Source organism: Theropithecus gelada, chromosome 12 (genome assembly GCF_003255815.1).
Source record: "Theropithecus gelada isolate Dixy chromosome 12, Tgel_1.0, whole genome shotgun sequence".
Taxonomy (NCBI): domain Eukaryota; kingdom Metazoa; phylum Chordata; class Mammalia; order Primates; family Cercopithecidae; genus Theropithecus; species Theropithecus gelada.
The window spans coordinates 48,169,735-48,186,406 of NC_037680.1; the positions used below are offsets into that span (position 1 = coordinate 48,169,735).

The 16,672-nt window shown below is 38.8% G+C and overlaps 1 protein-coding gene across 2 annotated transcripts in view; it reads right to left on the bottom strand.

Annotated features, from left to right (window-relative positions):
- Positions 1-16,672, bottom strand: part of SLC25A12 (solute carrier family 25 member 12) — a 115,834-nt gene that overhangs the window by 6,911 nt on the left and 92,251 nt on the right. For both annotated transcript variants that reach the window (XM_025404089.1, XM_025404088.1), the window contains 2 exons: positions 2,271-2,411; positions 117-255 (listed from right to left, as the gene is read on the bottom strand). In XM_025404089.1, coding sequence (XP_025259874.1) covers positions 117-255; positions 2,271-2,411 — 280 coding nt within the window. The remainder of the gene's footprint in view (positions 1-116; positions 256-2,270; positions 2,412-16,672) is intronic.

Here is a 16,672-nt window from a genome sequence, read left to right on the forward strand (position 1 = left end):
AGTCAGGTACAAACAATAATCCTTCCAGAAATAAAAGGGGAAAGTACATAGAGATTCTGTACTTTTTAACTAATGGGAGAATTCTTGCAGTTAAAAAAAAAAAAATTCGTAGTTACCTGCCATGGCTCCAGCTGCAAGAAGATTTAAACCTCCCACATGTCCATTTTCATCAGCCAGAAGTAGTTTGCAATGAGCATAAACAGGAAAATAGATTGCAGAGAAGGGAATGTCTCGGAGGAAACACGCTTTGGCACCCTGTCACACAGTGAGGAAATAGTGCAAAACAGTGTGAAACTGAGTATGAATGCCCAAATGGGATCCATGTGACATTTTTCAGTGACAAGCCTGAGGTGTCCCTCAAACAGCATTAGAACTGATGTGCAAGGGAAATGGGGGAGGCGGGAGATGAGTGGGGAATAGGGAAATCCGTATATCTCAAAGCTTGTGAAAGCATGGTGAATCCTGCAGTCCTAGAGTTAATAACTGGGTAATGATACTATCTGAAAACTAAGAACTTTCTGGCATTTTTTATATAGATTCAGGGTTTTTTAAATTAATTAATCTCTTACTATGGTAAAAACACACAAGATCTACCCTCTTAAATTTTTACATCAGGTGAGAGTCCCCGCAGTGCCAGGTAAAAAGCTAGCAGCAGTGATGAAGGAAGGTAACTACTCTAGAGCAGGGGGAAAAGAAACCCAAATCTTCCCTCCTCATTTCCCATGTCCTAAATATCAGACAAAATATTTTAGCAGCAGATTTCCACAGGAGTAGAAAATCATGACCCAGGGGCAGCTTGTCCCAATGACTGAGGTCTCAAAGAACACCTCTCTCAGCTCTGTCAGAAGCCCACACCATTCCACTACCCAGCTAGGCAAACACTCCACCTTGGCACTTATTTTTTTAATGACTCTGTTTTCTTCTTCTTCTTTTTTTTTTTCTGAGACAGGGTCTCACTATGTTGCCCAGGCTGGAGTGTAGTGGCGCGATCACAGCTTGCTGTAGCCTTGACCTTCTGGGCTCAAGTGATCCTCCCACCTCAGCCTCCTGAGTAGCTGAGATGACAGGTGTACACCACTGTGCCAGCTAATTTTTTTTTTTAAAGTAGAGACAAGGTCTAGACATTTTGCCCTGGCTGGTTGAACTCCTGGGCTCAAGCAATCCCCCTGCCTCGGCCTCCCAAAGTGCTGGGAGTGCAAGTGTGAGCCAGTGCTCCCAGCCCTGGTTTTTTTTCAAAAAGACAAACTCAAACATTGAAAAAAGAAAAAAATCCACGGACTCACTAAAGGATAATACAGAGAGAAGCAATATTAATAAATTCATCTCTCAAAGGGAATTCAAAAAGGATGGAAATTGGGAGTGGGGAGGAGGAAGCAAAAATGTGTACGAAACTCTCTTGAGACAGGCATCATTGTTTGCTGGTCTCCAGAGAACCCTGTAGCTGTGTGATTCCAATCTAGAGAATTTCTAATTTCTAATTTGCAGTTACAGAAACAAATTTACACATTTCTGCAGTGATGGATCTATATCAGATGCTGTGGAAACACAGTTGTCTATGGTGGCTAAATTTACGTATTCCCCTTACACGAGGCAAAGGAATGGAAAGAAATCCTCTTCCTTGTTTAAGAAAAATAATAGCTTCTGCTCCATTACATCTGATCTGTAATGATGGGAGTAAGTATGCCCGCAGGGAAGGAATCTGTTGACTGGCATTTTGTTAAAGTACAGTACATTTTGTTGTTGTTGGTTTTTTTTTTTTTTTTTTTTTTTCTAAATGGAATTCATTATTGACAAATCCTACCACTTAACTTCTTAAAGACCTGAATCCTACCAAACTCTACTACTGTTTTACTGTGGTCAAATTATTAAGACAAAGAAAAGCTCCCACTGGGAAGTTAACAATAGAGGTAACTCAGACTGAAAATAAACATAAGACTATTTTGAAGCCCTAAACCAGCCCAAAGAGAGCACCAAGGAAAGTCTTCCCAAACCCCCCAGCAAATGAAAGGCTGTGAGCCTGAGGCCAGTAGGTCTGCGGTGCTGGCCTCCTTGCTGGCAGTTTCACAAAAGCCTGAAGATGACAACAGGAGAGGCTGCATGTGTATTCCACAGCCTCTCATACAAGTGTCCTGATTCTTTTCTTTTTTTTTGATTTTCTACTCCACAGACTACCCTGCTAGACAACATTGCTTTTCAACTTGGAGGGAAGAAGTCTGGTTTCCACATTCTTTCACATTTTATTGAGTACATTATAACCTAAACCTACCCACCTTATACAGACCAAAAATTCCCAAGTCCCGGAGTACATTCAGGGCGCTGACTCTGGGTCCCGTGGTGATCTCTCCAGCTACTTGCAGACGAATCTTCACTATCTCCAATGGGTTGGTAAAAATGACCTGAGAGCCTCCAGCCTGTAGGCAAGGGAGAAGAGACAGGCAGATTCCACATCAGAGCCCGACTGGCAGCGTAAAAAAGGAAAATCCAGCAAAGCCTCCATGTCTTGCTATCTTGAAAAGAAGAAGGTAAAACCTCCTTCCTCATGGGGGAATGACAGTTTGACACTTAGGCCCACCCTGGAGAGGTTCAGAGGGATGGTCTCAAACTCTGTCTCAGATCAATCTACCCCTGGGTTTGTTTCTAGCTGAAATGTCAAGACTATTTCTCAGACCAGTGTTTCCAGGATCACCCCAGCCATATTCCAAATAACAAAACTAATAAACCCATTTGGAAAAAAAAGTAGAGACAGATGTGGCAGCAAGGTACTCAATGAAAGAAAAAGAGATAGTAGAAGACTGTCATATTTTACAAGCCAGAGCTAAAATTCAGAGCTACAATTATTTTTTTCCTCTTTGTGGTAAGCATTCTTGGCAGCAAACCCACTTGCTTCTGCTTCCTTGGATTGTAGAGCAATTAAAACTACTTTGGTGCCTTAAGTCAAAAGGGGAAAAGTCTCCTCCAGTTCAAATTCTAAAATGTATTATCCTAAGCAAAATTCGGATACAGGTACATGGCTACACCCACACAAAAGGGAAGAATTTAGAAAGATAAATTTCAGTAGCATTTCAAGACAAAACCAGAAAAACTCTTCAAGGCAAAGCTGAGAAATGGAACATCTAGTTACCATGAGTACAACACCCTCAGATCAAAGCCACATTCTATATTCCTGTGGTGAGTGACAGAGATTTGAATCTGGATAATGAGAGTATATTTGCATCTGAAATCTGTTAACTAGTAGAGAAAAAAAAAAGTTTAACAAAAACTTCTACCAACTTCTTTTTTTTTGGTTTCTGTAAGACAAGAAAGAAAAAAATGTGTGTGACCATGGATATATAAAAATAAATAAAATATATATCTCCTTTCATGAAATGAAAAATCCCATTTGTACATCTTCAACTGTAGCTGTTTATATTATGTAATCATAACCATATTCATATAATATTCATAATGATATTCATATCATAATCACTGTATATAATCACATGTGAAATATGAAATCTGGGACACTGTAATTCCACAGGTAAAGATTACAAACAATACCAAAAATTCACATGCAGCTTTCAATGGTACTTCAGTGCTCAACCTTTGCCCACATTCCTGCTCGTTTATCTAAAACCCAAAGCCCTCCCAGACCCGCTTCCAAGGGGCAGCAACATGGCTCAGTCCATTTTCCTAATTGCCTTGGGACTATAAATCCCCCAACTACCCCTATTCCAATCCTGACTCCTTTTTTTTTTTTTTTTTTTTTTTTTTTTGAGACGGAGTTTCGCTCTGTTGCCCAGGCTGGAGTGCAGTGGCCAGATCTCAGCTCACTACAAGCTCCGCCTCCCGGGTTCACGCCATTCTCCTGCCTCAGCCTCCCAAGTAGCTGGGACCACAGGCGCCCGCCACCTTGCCCGGCTAGTTTTTTTGTACTTTTTTAGTAGAGACGGGGTTTCACCATATTAACCAGGATGGTCTCGATCTCCTGACCTCGTGATCCGCCCGTCTTGGCCTCCCAAAGTGCTGGGATTACAGGCTTGAGCCACCGCGCCCGGCCAATCCTGACTCCTTAACTCCTTTCAATATTCAAAATTGCCAGCAATGATACTAAATGCCTTCCCTCTTCATGGACAGCTTACTGTTCTGGATTCCCTAGGGCCTCAATCCCCTTTTTGTCCTTCGAGCAGGGAGGTGCAGCAATTTGCTGTCTCTCTCTCACGGTTTCCTCTAACTCCTCAACTCAACACAATCCAGACCACTGGCGCACAGGTCCCCCAACTATGTACTGACCCAATTTTACATGTTGATTTGCCTGCGTTTCTCTCTCTTTTAATCTGTTGCACTGCAGGCAGAAAGAAGCACTTTAATGTTTCAATCTAAGCAAACAATACTTTCAAAAGGATTGCTGGGTGAAAAATTATGTTAAAATGATAATCCAACTAATTGCTCCTATAGCTAGTATTAAAGACCAAATCAATTGAAAAAGTTCACTACTTCCCTGAAATCTCTTGTTTAAATAATGGTTGCAAAGACTATCTTTTGGAAAATGTGCTTTATGTTTTAACTAAAGCAGGTTTAAAAATTAATAGAACTGAAAATTTTTATTCTAATTCCCCCAAATTTGCCACTACCAGACAGTGTCAGTCCCTGCGTGCCAAATGTTAAATGTGGACATTATGTTTAAATAAATACAAAGGTCTTTCATGTTTGTTATCATTAGTAAATTATAACATCCTGCTGGCAGGAGTACTCCAATCCATGTCCCCCACTCGCACCTCACAGCTGCCTCCTCCCCTTCCTTCTCTCATGCACCCTTTTAGAAATAACTGCCAATTGATTGAGATTTATACTCCTTTAACAATGCTTCAAATTTTTTGAAGTATACAAGTAACAGGCTTTCTACTGAAACTACAAAAATGGTACAATAAAGAGAAATAATTGATGTTTTATTTGTTTGTGAGACAGGGTCTCACTCTGTCACCCAGGCTGGAGTGCAGTGGCAGGATCAGCTCACTGCAACCTCAACCTCCCTGGGTTCAGGCGATCCTCTCACCTCAGCTTCCCAAGTAGCTGGGACTACAAGCGTGCACCACCACGCCCAGCTAATTTTTGTATTTTTTGTAGAGATGGGGGTCTTACCATGTTGCCCAAGCTGATCTCGAACTCCTAGGCTCAAGCGATCCACTCGCCTTGGCCTTCCAAAGTGCTAAGATTACAGGCGTGAGCCCCTGCACCCAGGTGGGACTACATTTTAAAAATACATACACCTTAATTGCTGTATGATTTGAAGATTAGTTACCTAGCACACATACCAAATCCCAACAATGCACAGGACATAACCACAAAACTCAATTGATGTGCATTTATAAACACATTTAATCTGGCAAGTAAGAGTGCAAACAATCAATGACACTATAGCAAGGCACACATCTATAAGTTTGTTTCATGCCTATGTTTGAAGGAGGAACACTTCTGACAATTACATCATTTGTATATGCTTTAAAAACTAACATACACGCCAAGTGCAATGACACATGCCTGTAGTCCCAGCTGCTCAAGAGACTGAGGCAGGAGGATTATTTGAGCCCAGGAGTTCAAGGCCAGCCTGGGCAATGGAGTAAGACCCCTACCTCTTAAATTTTTTTAGTTATTAGTATACATTTTTAAAAACTCATGATAGGCCTAGGAACATAAGGCAAATACTTTCCAGAAACGCTGAATAATTTTAGCAAAGATAAAGACTGCAAAAACCGCAGTTACTTTTGTACCAACATAATAGTTTGTCTAAAACTCTGGATGTTTATAATGCTTAGAGGGAAACATACATGGCAAATATGCACTGTTCTTTTTCAAATTCTGAGGTTAATCACTCCGTCTCTCTCTCTCCTACATATTAAATTGGGGATAGGGAAGGGGGAGTAAAATCTGAGATTAGTTCAATTATACTGGTAAGAAATCAAGCAACACAGAATGAGGGACTATGATGTTATCAAACTATTGAACTGGGTGTTTCCTCTCTGAGAAACAAATACAGAGAAATAGAATATTTCTTCCAAGACTCTATTGATTATAAATGATATCATTAATAACAGCTTTCCAAAGGGGAAAACCACTGCTTGCAGTAAATATAACCTTTAATATATAGAATTCCATAAATACAGTAACTTTTCAATAAAAAATAGTACCTGTATTTCTACAAATATGCTAACATTTGCTATTTTTAATAGCAAAATTGAACAGGAAGAAATTCAAATTCCCAATAAAACTGCCAAGTAGATACAATTTTATGCTGTTAATTGGGCAATATGATTTGATAATAAAATCATGCCAAATGACAAAAACAGAACATAAGATATTAGGTACACATTTGATCATAAATATGTCAAAATTTACCTAAGTTTCTCAAAATCAAAGTGGCTGAAAGATTAAAACATTGATTGCCTCCTGGATAAAGAAACTGAATAGCTGGGAGAAATAATTTTCATAGCATACTCTATTGTACCTTTTAAATTTCAAAACATATGAATGTATTAACTACTCAACAACAACAAGAAACAGACCTGGTCTTAGAAACAATGGCTTCTTTATAGACTAAGTCTTCTCTCACATATTCTTCATGGTAAATTTGGTAATTTGGCAAATATATTTTTTAAACTAGTTGGCATTAGTTACTGTGGACCTAAGGTTTTTTAAAAAGCTTATTATATATGAACATCAAAAAACCTAACCAAATATAGCTAGTGATCTGAAATAATCAACACTAAGATATATAAAATTTTAAATTAAACCACAATGATACACAGCTACATAAATTTAAATGGACATTGCTAAATTTGACATCCTGTTGCTTCTTTTACAAATGCTTATATTAGATAACATACCATTCAATACCATACCTTTGCTGAATTTTTTTCACTCATGAAATCACCAAAATTAGCTTCTAATTCTCTAATTGCTTAAATTTCCCTCATTAAATTTGCAGCTTATTTTTTAAAAGAGATACAAGCATTAATATTAAAACAGACTTAGATGCTTTCTACTTTTCAGTATTCTGTTGTCATTTCTTTGTTCTAGAACTGAGTTTAAAAGATACATAAAAGGGAACAAATCTCATTTTGAATGAGGGTTACCCATATATAACAGAAATGGAAAGAATAAAAAACTTCCATTTAATCTTATATGATTTTTTTAATGAGAAAATCAACTAAAGCTGACAGCAAAAGTTAGTGGGGAAAAGGATGTAATTTTGAGATGTCACCATGCTTCCACAGTGCCTAAGGCCGAGGGGCTATACACAGGATTAGGCCTATTCAACCTTCTGCCCTCTCAATCCTACCCCCGGGGCAAGTTTCACAAAGAGGCTGGAGACTGGGCCCTGTTTGTGCCAAGTCCTTTGTTTATTTCCTTCTTTGATCTGTTGTCTCCTATAGATTGAAATGATTTCCCTCCAACCACAAAATATCCAATCTAAGTAACTCATTATAAAGTCTTCCCTTTTAGAGACTGATGAAAATCTAACTTCAGTTTATTTAAGGTCACATCAACTCCAGATGAACACCATATGTGCACATAAAATAACCAGATAAACAATAAAAGTCACAGAACTAGGTGTCACTAGGACTGACTCAAGAGGAACAGGAACAGACAGTGAGTAAGCCTTGCACACCACCAACCATTCATATTTTTCTAAAGCAATAGGAAATGCTATGGTTCTTTCTAAAATAGGATAGTGATAGCTTAAAAGAAATAAACTGCAATGTGCTCATTGCTGATTGATGATATATGCGAGGGTGTTATGAATTAACATTACATATACCCCTAACTAGGGTAAGGGAAGTGCTATGATCTGAATGTTGGTGTTTCCCCCATTTCATATGTTGGAACTAATATCCAACATTATAGTATTAAGAAGTAGGGCCTTTTGGGAGGTGATTAAGTCATGATGGTTCTGCCCTAGTGAATGGGATTAGTGCCCTTATACATGAGGTTGAAAGGAGCTGCCTTGTCTCTCCTACCAAGCGAGCACATAGCAGCAAGGTGCCATCTTGGAAGAGAGAGCAAGCCCTCCCTCACCAGACGCTGAATCTGCCAGTACCTTGATCTTGAACTTCCAGCCTCCAGAACTGTAAGCAATAAATTTCTGTTGTTTATAAATTACTCAGTCGAAGGTATTTTTTAATAGCAGCCACAATTAACTAAGACAGCAAGAATGAAAATTAATGTGTACCTATCATAAGCCACTTTTGACATAAATATATAAGGATTTTTAACTTGTATGCATATCTATATGTGTTCACATAAGTATGTAGGCATAAAGTTGGACCACACTAATTCCTGGGGATGGGAGGTGGAGGAGCTGTTTCCAAACTACTCTTTAGAGATATACAAGCTCGGCTTGCTGAGGAAGACATAGAATTCTTCATCATAAGGAGCTGGCTAGTTACAGATCTTGGACCCCAGGATTAGTAAATGCTCCACCTAACATGTGGGCTTTTTGCTTTACCGATATGAAGGGAGGGTGTGTGTATGCAGTGTGGGCACACACATGCTTAAGCTGAGAAAAAGCATGGGAGAATTGAAAGATTCTAGGTTTGGAAGACTACTGACCTAGATTGTCATAGATTTTGCATTCAGCATAACCATTCCATTCCCACAACCGTGCTATCTGCCTTACAGAGGTCTTGTGCACTACTAACTCATGTGAGAGCACTATGCAGACCGAAAGCAAAACACAAAGGGAAAGAATGTGTTCTCCAGAAAGTGTGTTCGCATAGGGTTGTGGAAATTCACCTGCAACATTAGCACTTTGCTGAGCAATAAGTTTTGAGTTTCATGACTTCCATCCACTCAGGAGTATATATACTCTCTGAAAGAGGTAATGCAGTCAGCTAGGTAAGTTTATTGCTAATCTCTGATTTGAGTTTAACAATTAAAAAAGAACAGGTACTTACCGAAGAGACCATTAGAAAGTACATATAGGTTAGTCCATTTCGATTTTTTTTTTTTTTTTTTTGAGACGGAGTCTCGCTCTGTCGCCCAGGCTGGAGTGCAGTGGCCGGATCTCAGCTCACTGCAAGCTCCGCCTCCCGGGTTTACGCCATTCTCCTGCCTCAGCCTCCCGAAAAGCTGGGACTACAGGCGCCCACCACCTCGCCCGGCTAGTTTTTTGTATTTTTTAGTAGAGACGGGGTTTCACCATGTTAGCCAGAATGGTCTCGATCTCCTGACCTCGTGATCCGCCTGTCTCGGCCTCCCAAAGTGCTGGGATTACAGGCTTGAGCCACTGCGCCCGGCCTAGATTTTTTTAATATTCTGTTTTGTTAATTTGGAAAGATATTTAAATTTATTCTCACTTAAGTTTCTGGATCTATCCAAAAAACTACATAATTACTTTTTCTTTAAAAACTACTACAAACATCATTAATAAAAGTAATAAACAAGTCATAGACTGGCAAAAAAATATCCACAACACATCTATTTGACAAAGGGCTGTATCCATGACATATAAACAACTTCTACAAATAGTAAAAAATATGAAACCTAATAAAATGTAGGCAAAAGATTTGAACAGATACTTCACACACACACACACACACACACACACACACACACACGAATAGCCAGTAACACATGAAAAGATAATCAACATCTTTAGGAATCAGGAATATGCAAATTTAAACCACAATAAGATACTATTTCACATACCTGCAATGATTACTATCAAAAACACTACAGATATCAAACATCAGTGAGGATGCGGAGCAACTGGAATACTTGTATACTGCTGAGAAGACTATAAAATGATCCATCCACTTCTAAGAACTAACTGGTAGTTTATTTTAAATTGAATGTACATTGACTCTATTTTACTCTTAGATACCTAAGAAAAATGAAAATATAGGTTGACAAAAAGATTTGTACAAGAATGTTTATAGCAAACTTATATGTAACAGACAAAAACTCAAACATTTATCGATAGAAAAATGGATAAACTGTGGTAAATTTGTACAATGAAATACTACTCAGCAATATGTAAAACAAACACAAACCTGATACCCACACAAGGATGACTCTCTGAAAACATGTTAAACAAAAGAAGCCAGCCATGAAAGAATGCATCTTGTGCACTCCATTTACATGAAATCCAAGAACAACAAACCTTGAGACAGAAATCAGAAGTGTGGTTGCATGGAGTAAGGGAGAAGGGACTGACTGGAAAGAGGCATGAATGAATTTTCTGGGGTGAAATGTTCATTATCTTAGGTGGTGATTACATGGGTGTATACAATTGTCAAAACTCATTGAGCTGAATACCTAAAATCTGTTCCTTTTAAAAATGGTAATTATATCTAAAAAAACAACCAAATATATAAATATGTCATATTCATATATTTATTAAAGGAAGGAAGGAAAGAAGCAAGAAAGTCACTATAAAGTGGAATAGGGTCATCTAGATTTATTTTGACACAAATCAATGCTTTGATTCCCCCAAGAGGACATTATAGAATAAAAGGACTTGGTCTAAAAAAATCAGAATACTTGGGTTCACATGAAACCTCCAGCATATATTAGCTGTGTAAATTGGGGTAAGAGAGTTAGCCTTTCTGGACTTCTGTTTCTCATCTACCTATTTTATAGAGGGTGACAATAATGCATAATAATGTACTTTGAAAATTCTAGGTTGACATTAAGGTACTATTTTTGCCCACAACAGATATCATAATCAAACATTCAACTATATTTGTGTCTTCTAATAAACATACATTTGTACATATAAATATTATGCATAAACATATATATACAGGTGGTCCCCAACTTAACAATGATACAATTTATGGTTTTTTGACTTTACGATAGTGCAAAAGCAATATACATTCAGTAGAAACAATACTTGAAGTACCCATAAAGCCTTTCTGTTTTTCACTTTCAGTACAGTATTCAACAAATTACATGAGATATCCAATAATGTAATATAAAACAGGCTTTGTGCTTTATGATTTTGCCCAATTACAGGCTAACGTAAGTGTTCTGAGCATGTTTTAGGTACGATAGGCTAAGTATGACATTCAGTAGGCTAGGTGGATTAAGTGCATTGTTGACCTAAAAATTTCCAACTCATGATAGGTTTATTACAATGTAACCTCATTGTAAGTCAAGGAGCATCTGGGTGTGGGGGTGTGTGTGTGTGTAGAGAAAGATACAGATTTTCTAACAGAAAAATATATGGTCTGACAAGAATGGTTTACATATAAGAACAAGAGGAAAAATTATTTAAAACCTATTGTTACATATTTAATACTCATACAACACTCAACATTCATAAGAAATATTTACTGAGCAACTGTATACACACACATACAATCTTACCCCATCTCCACCTAAAAAAAGGTCAAGCAATTTTTAAAAATTATTATTATTATTATTTGTAGAGATGGGGGTCCCACTATGTTGCACAAGCTGGCCTTGAACTCCTGGGCTCAAGCCATCTTCCCACCTCAGCCTTCCCAAGTGCAGAGGTTACAGCCATGAGCTACCACACCTAGCCAAGGTCAGGCAATTTAACCTAGAGTTCAATTTATAGATACTACAAACAAAAATCAAACAAAAAAACATATTGGGATAGCACATCTAAGTTATCATAAATTCTGAACTAGTAAGTTTTTTGAGAAGATTTTGATATAGATATAAAACAAAAGTTTGGTTAATGTTCACAATGAGATTTAAAAATCTGAAAATGGGCCGGGTGCAGTAGCTCATGCCTGTAACCCCGGCACTTTGGGAGGCCGAGGCAGGTGGATCACGAGGTCAGGAGATGGAGACCATCCTGGCTAACACGGTGAAACCCCGTCTCTACTAAAAATACAAAAAATTAGCCAGGTTTGGTGGCACGTGCTTGGAGTCCCAGCTAGTCAGGAGACTGAGGCCGGAGAATCGCTTGAACCCGGGAGGCGGAGCTTGCAGTGAGCCGAGATCATGCTATTGCACTCCTGCCTGGGCAACAGAGCGAGACTCCATCTCAAAAAAATAAAAATCTGAAAATGCACAATCTGTTTGTACTACTATTCCCAAAGGTTATATACTACTTCTAAAATAAGACATTCCACTGTGACTCCCTCTTTCCTGTGGTGAGAGTTGCTTGCATTTCCAATCAGGAAGTCAGAGTCAACAAAACTTCCATCTGGTTTTAAAAAGTGTGTATGTATGTGTGTGTATATGCATGTGCACACATATGTCTATGCATAAGAGCACATACACATGTATATGAAAACATTAGAAGGAAATACACCAAAACATTAGAAATCAAAAATAAAACAAAACTGACATTTAGTAATATCTCTCTCTGTTCAGGCAAAAAAAAAAAAAGAAAAAAACCTAAAAAACTAAGGCTTAAAAATTGGAAAAGACCTAGATGTAAAAGCTAAAACTATAAAACTCTGAAAAGAAAAAAAAGAGGCATACATATAAAGTCAATTTCTATATACCAGGAAAAAAAAAAAAAAGGCATACATCTTCATGATCTTGGATTAATGATTTCTTAGATATAACACCAAAAGTACAAACAACAAAAGAAAAAATACATTAAATGAACTTCATTAAAGCCCAATTCTTCAAAAGACATCATCCAGAAAGTAAAAAAATATCTGAAAAGGGACTCACATCTAGAATATATAAAGAACTCTGTAACCTAAAAAACAATCCAATTTAAAAATAGGCAAAAATTCTGAATAGACATTTTTTCAAAGAAGATATACAAGTGGCCAATATGCACACAAAAAGATGCTCAACATTGTCAGTCATTAGACCACAATAAGGTATCACTTTTCACCCAGTAAGATGGCTATAGTAAAAAGACAGACAATAAGAAGTGTTATCAAAGATGTGGAAAGTAGCTGTGCGTGATGGCACATGCCTGTAGTCCCAGTTACTCAGGAGGATGGGGCAGGAAGATCACTTGAGGCCAGGAGTTTGAGGAGTTTGATACAGATATAAAACAAAAGTTTGGCTAATGTTCACAATGAGATTTAAAAATCTGAAAATGGGCCGGGTGTGGTGGCTCATGCTATGTTCACACCTGTGAATAGCCGCTACACTCTCAGCTTGGGCAACATTGTGAGACGCTGCCATTATTTAAAAATAAAAATACACACACACACACACACACACACACACACACACACAAAGATGTAGAGAAATCAGAACCTTCACACTACTAGTAGGGATGGAAAAGGATGTAGCCACTTTGAAAAACAGTCTGGCAGTCCTGCAAATGCTAATTAGAGTTGTCATATGACCCACCAATTCCACTCATACGTATATACCCAAGAGAAATGAAAACATGTCCATGTAAAACCTTATGCACCAATATTCATAGAAGCATTATTCATAATAGTCAAAAGGTAGAAACAACTCAAACGTTTATCAACTAATGAATAAAACTGTAGTATATCCATATATTCAGCAATAAAAATGAATTAAGTACTAATACATACTACAACACAGATGAACCTTGAAAACACACTAAGTGAAAAAAGGCACAATGTCATGCTTACAAAAGGCCACATATCATGATTCCTTATTTATTTATTTATTTATTTAGAGATAGAGTCTCTCTCTGTTGCCCAGGCTGGAGTGCAGTGGGCATAATCTCTGCTCATTGCAATCTCCGCCTCCCGGGCTCAAGTGATTCTCCTGCCTCAGCCTCCCAAGTAGGTGGGATTAAAAGCACTTGCCACCACGCCTGGCTAATTTTTGCATTTTTTGTAAAGATGGGGTTTTACCATGTTGGCCAGGCTGGTCTCAAACTCCTGACCTCAAGTGATCCACCCACCTCAGCCTCCCAAAGTGCTGGGATTACAGGCATGAGCCACCATGCCCAGCCTCCATTTATATAAAATATTCAGAATTGGTGACAGAGTGAAGACTCCGCCTCAAAAAAAAAAAAAAAAAAAAAAAAACAGAAAGTATATTAATAGTTGCCTAGAGGCCAAGTACAGTGGCTCATACCTGTAACTCTAGTACTTTGGGAGGAGGAGGCAGAAGGATTGCTTGAGGCCAGGAGCTCAAAGCCAGCCAGGGCAAGTGAGACCCTGTCTCTATGAAAAATTTAAAAATTAGCTGAGGGTGGTGGCAAACACCCGTAGTCCTAGCTACTAGGGAATCTGAGGTGGGAGGACTGCTTAAGCTGGCAGTTCAAGGTTGCTGTGAGCCTTGATCGTACCACTGCACTCCTGCCTGGGCAACACAGTTGCCTAGGTCTTAGGGATGGCGTGGGAAGACTGAGAAGTGATAGCTAAAAGGTACTGGGTTTCTTTCTGTGTTGATAAAAATGTTCTAAAATTGATTGTGGTGATGGTTTCACAACAAAACACTGAATTTTATATCCATTAAATGGGGGAACTGTATGGTAAGTATATCTCAACAAAGCTGTTCTTTTTTCTTTTTTTTTTTTTTTTTGCTCACCCTGTTGCCCAAGCTGGAGTACAGCGGCACGATCTCAGCTCACTGCAACCTCCGCCTCCTGGGTTCAAGCGATTCTCCTACCTCAGCCTCCCAAGTAGCTGGGACTACAGGCACGCGCCACTTCACCCAGCTAATTTTTTTGTATTTTAAGTAGAGACGGGGTTTCACTATATTGGCCAGGCTGGTCTCGAACTCCCGACCTCAGGTGATCCACTTGCTTCGGCCTCCCAAAGTACTGGGATTACATGCGTGAGCCACTGCACCCAGCCTAAAGCTGGGTTTTAAAATTTGCATGAAACATATCAGGTATTCAATGAATAAGTGAATATATGAAAGAACAAATAAATGAAAACCTACATCAAGTGTAAAAGAATATGGATTTGAAGATAGAAGTGGTTTGAATCACAATTTTGACATTTACTAAGTCCAAATTTGGATTCACTAAGGTTTTAGTTTTTTCAACTCTAGTTGGGAATAATAATGAGATAATCCCTATAAAATGTTCAGCCCAGTAAGAAAAGTATGTTTTGCTCATTAGCTGATTCGAGCTACATCAAAAGCAATAATCAGCATTAACAAGAGTAGTAAAGTTTTAGTTAAGTTGGGTGCTAGAACCATGGATGCTCATTTTATTATTATTCTATAATTATACTGTTTGTATTATTTTGCATGTATCAAAAATCACAGGCCTTGGCCAGCCTGGTGACTCACACCCGTAATCCCAAAACTAGGAGGCCAAGGCAGGTGGGTTGCTTGAGCCCAGGAGTTCAAGACCCGCCTGGGCAACATGACAAAACCCCATCTCTACAAAAAATACAAAAATTAGCAGACGATGGTGGCATGCGCCTATAGTCCCAGCTACTGGGGAGGCTTAGCGATGGGAGGAGCCCCAGAGTCCAGGAGGTCAAGGCTGCAGTGAGCTGAGATTGCACCACTCGACTTCAGCCTGGGCAAGACTGAGATACTGTCTCGAAAAAGAAGAAAAACAAACAAACAAACAAAAAACAAAAATCACATGCCTTTAAAAATAGATCATAAAGACCAGGCATGGTGGCTCACGCCTATAATCCCAGCACTTTGGGAGGCCGAGGCGGGTGGATCACCTGAGGTCGGGAGTTCAAGATCAGCCTGACCAACATGGAGAAACCCTGGCTCCACTAAAAATACAAAATTAGCTGGGCACACTGGCACATCCCTGTAATCCCAGCTACTAGGGAGGCTGAGGCAAGAGAATCACTTGAAACTGGGAGGTGGAGGGTGCGGTGGGCCAAGATCGTGACATTGCACTCCAGCCTGGACAACAAGAGAGAAACTCTGTTTCAAAAAAACAAAAATAAATAAATAAATAAAATAACCAGATCATAAAACAAAACATACAACAACAACAAAATATATAATGCCCAAGGACTAGAGATTTTCACTTCCAGGTCACTTCATGATCTAGTTAACACACACCATTTTTCCTTAAAGAGAATATTGTCATTTCCATGGCAATAAAATTTCCCTCTCATCTACAGGGAACTGAAGGCCTAGGTCCTAGCTAATCCTTCCTCTGGGAAAAAATGCCTAGAACTCAGTTTGAGCCATTTCTTCCTAATTAACCTACATTAGGTTAACGCATTAGGTGCATCTTTAAAATTGGGTAATTTTTGGAAGAACAGCAGTATTCTTCACACTAGTGGCACTGACAGCACTCAGCCAAAAGCCACAAGGACATCATACATCATATCACCACCACTACCCAGGATGGTGAGGACTCAGGGTCAGGCTCACAGGCAGCCACTCTTCACAGTGTTAATCTGTTGGCTGTTTGCCAGGTATCATTTAGGAAATGGCGTATCCTATGTTCCACAGAGTCTGATATTCTATAAAGAGAGACTCATCCTTTTGAAGACTTTATTCTCTGTTGAAATTTATAGACTTTGGGGAGAAACAGTGAATTATGCTTTAACAATCATTTATACCATGGTATAAGTGAATTTGTCAGTAGAAACTCAATAATTGCACTTTTTTCTTCTTCCTGAAAGAAGAGATTTAGAGCAAAGGAGGAAGCAGAAAACGTTTGTGGTGAAGAACTGCAGACAACCTTATCATTCTGCCTAGAGTCCAATCTGATATTTTTCATGCTGTCAATTTCCCGCTAGATAATCCATCAAAGCCTCCAGAAATGAGTCACGATTAAGGAAGAGATTTAGAGTGTCAGCACAACCCTCAAGGCACCCCAGACTTCAAT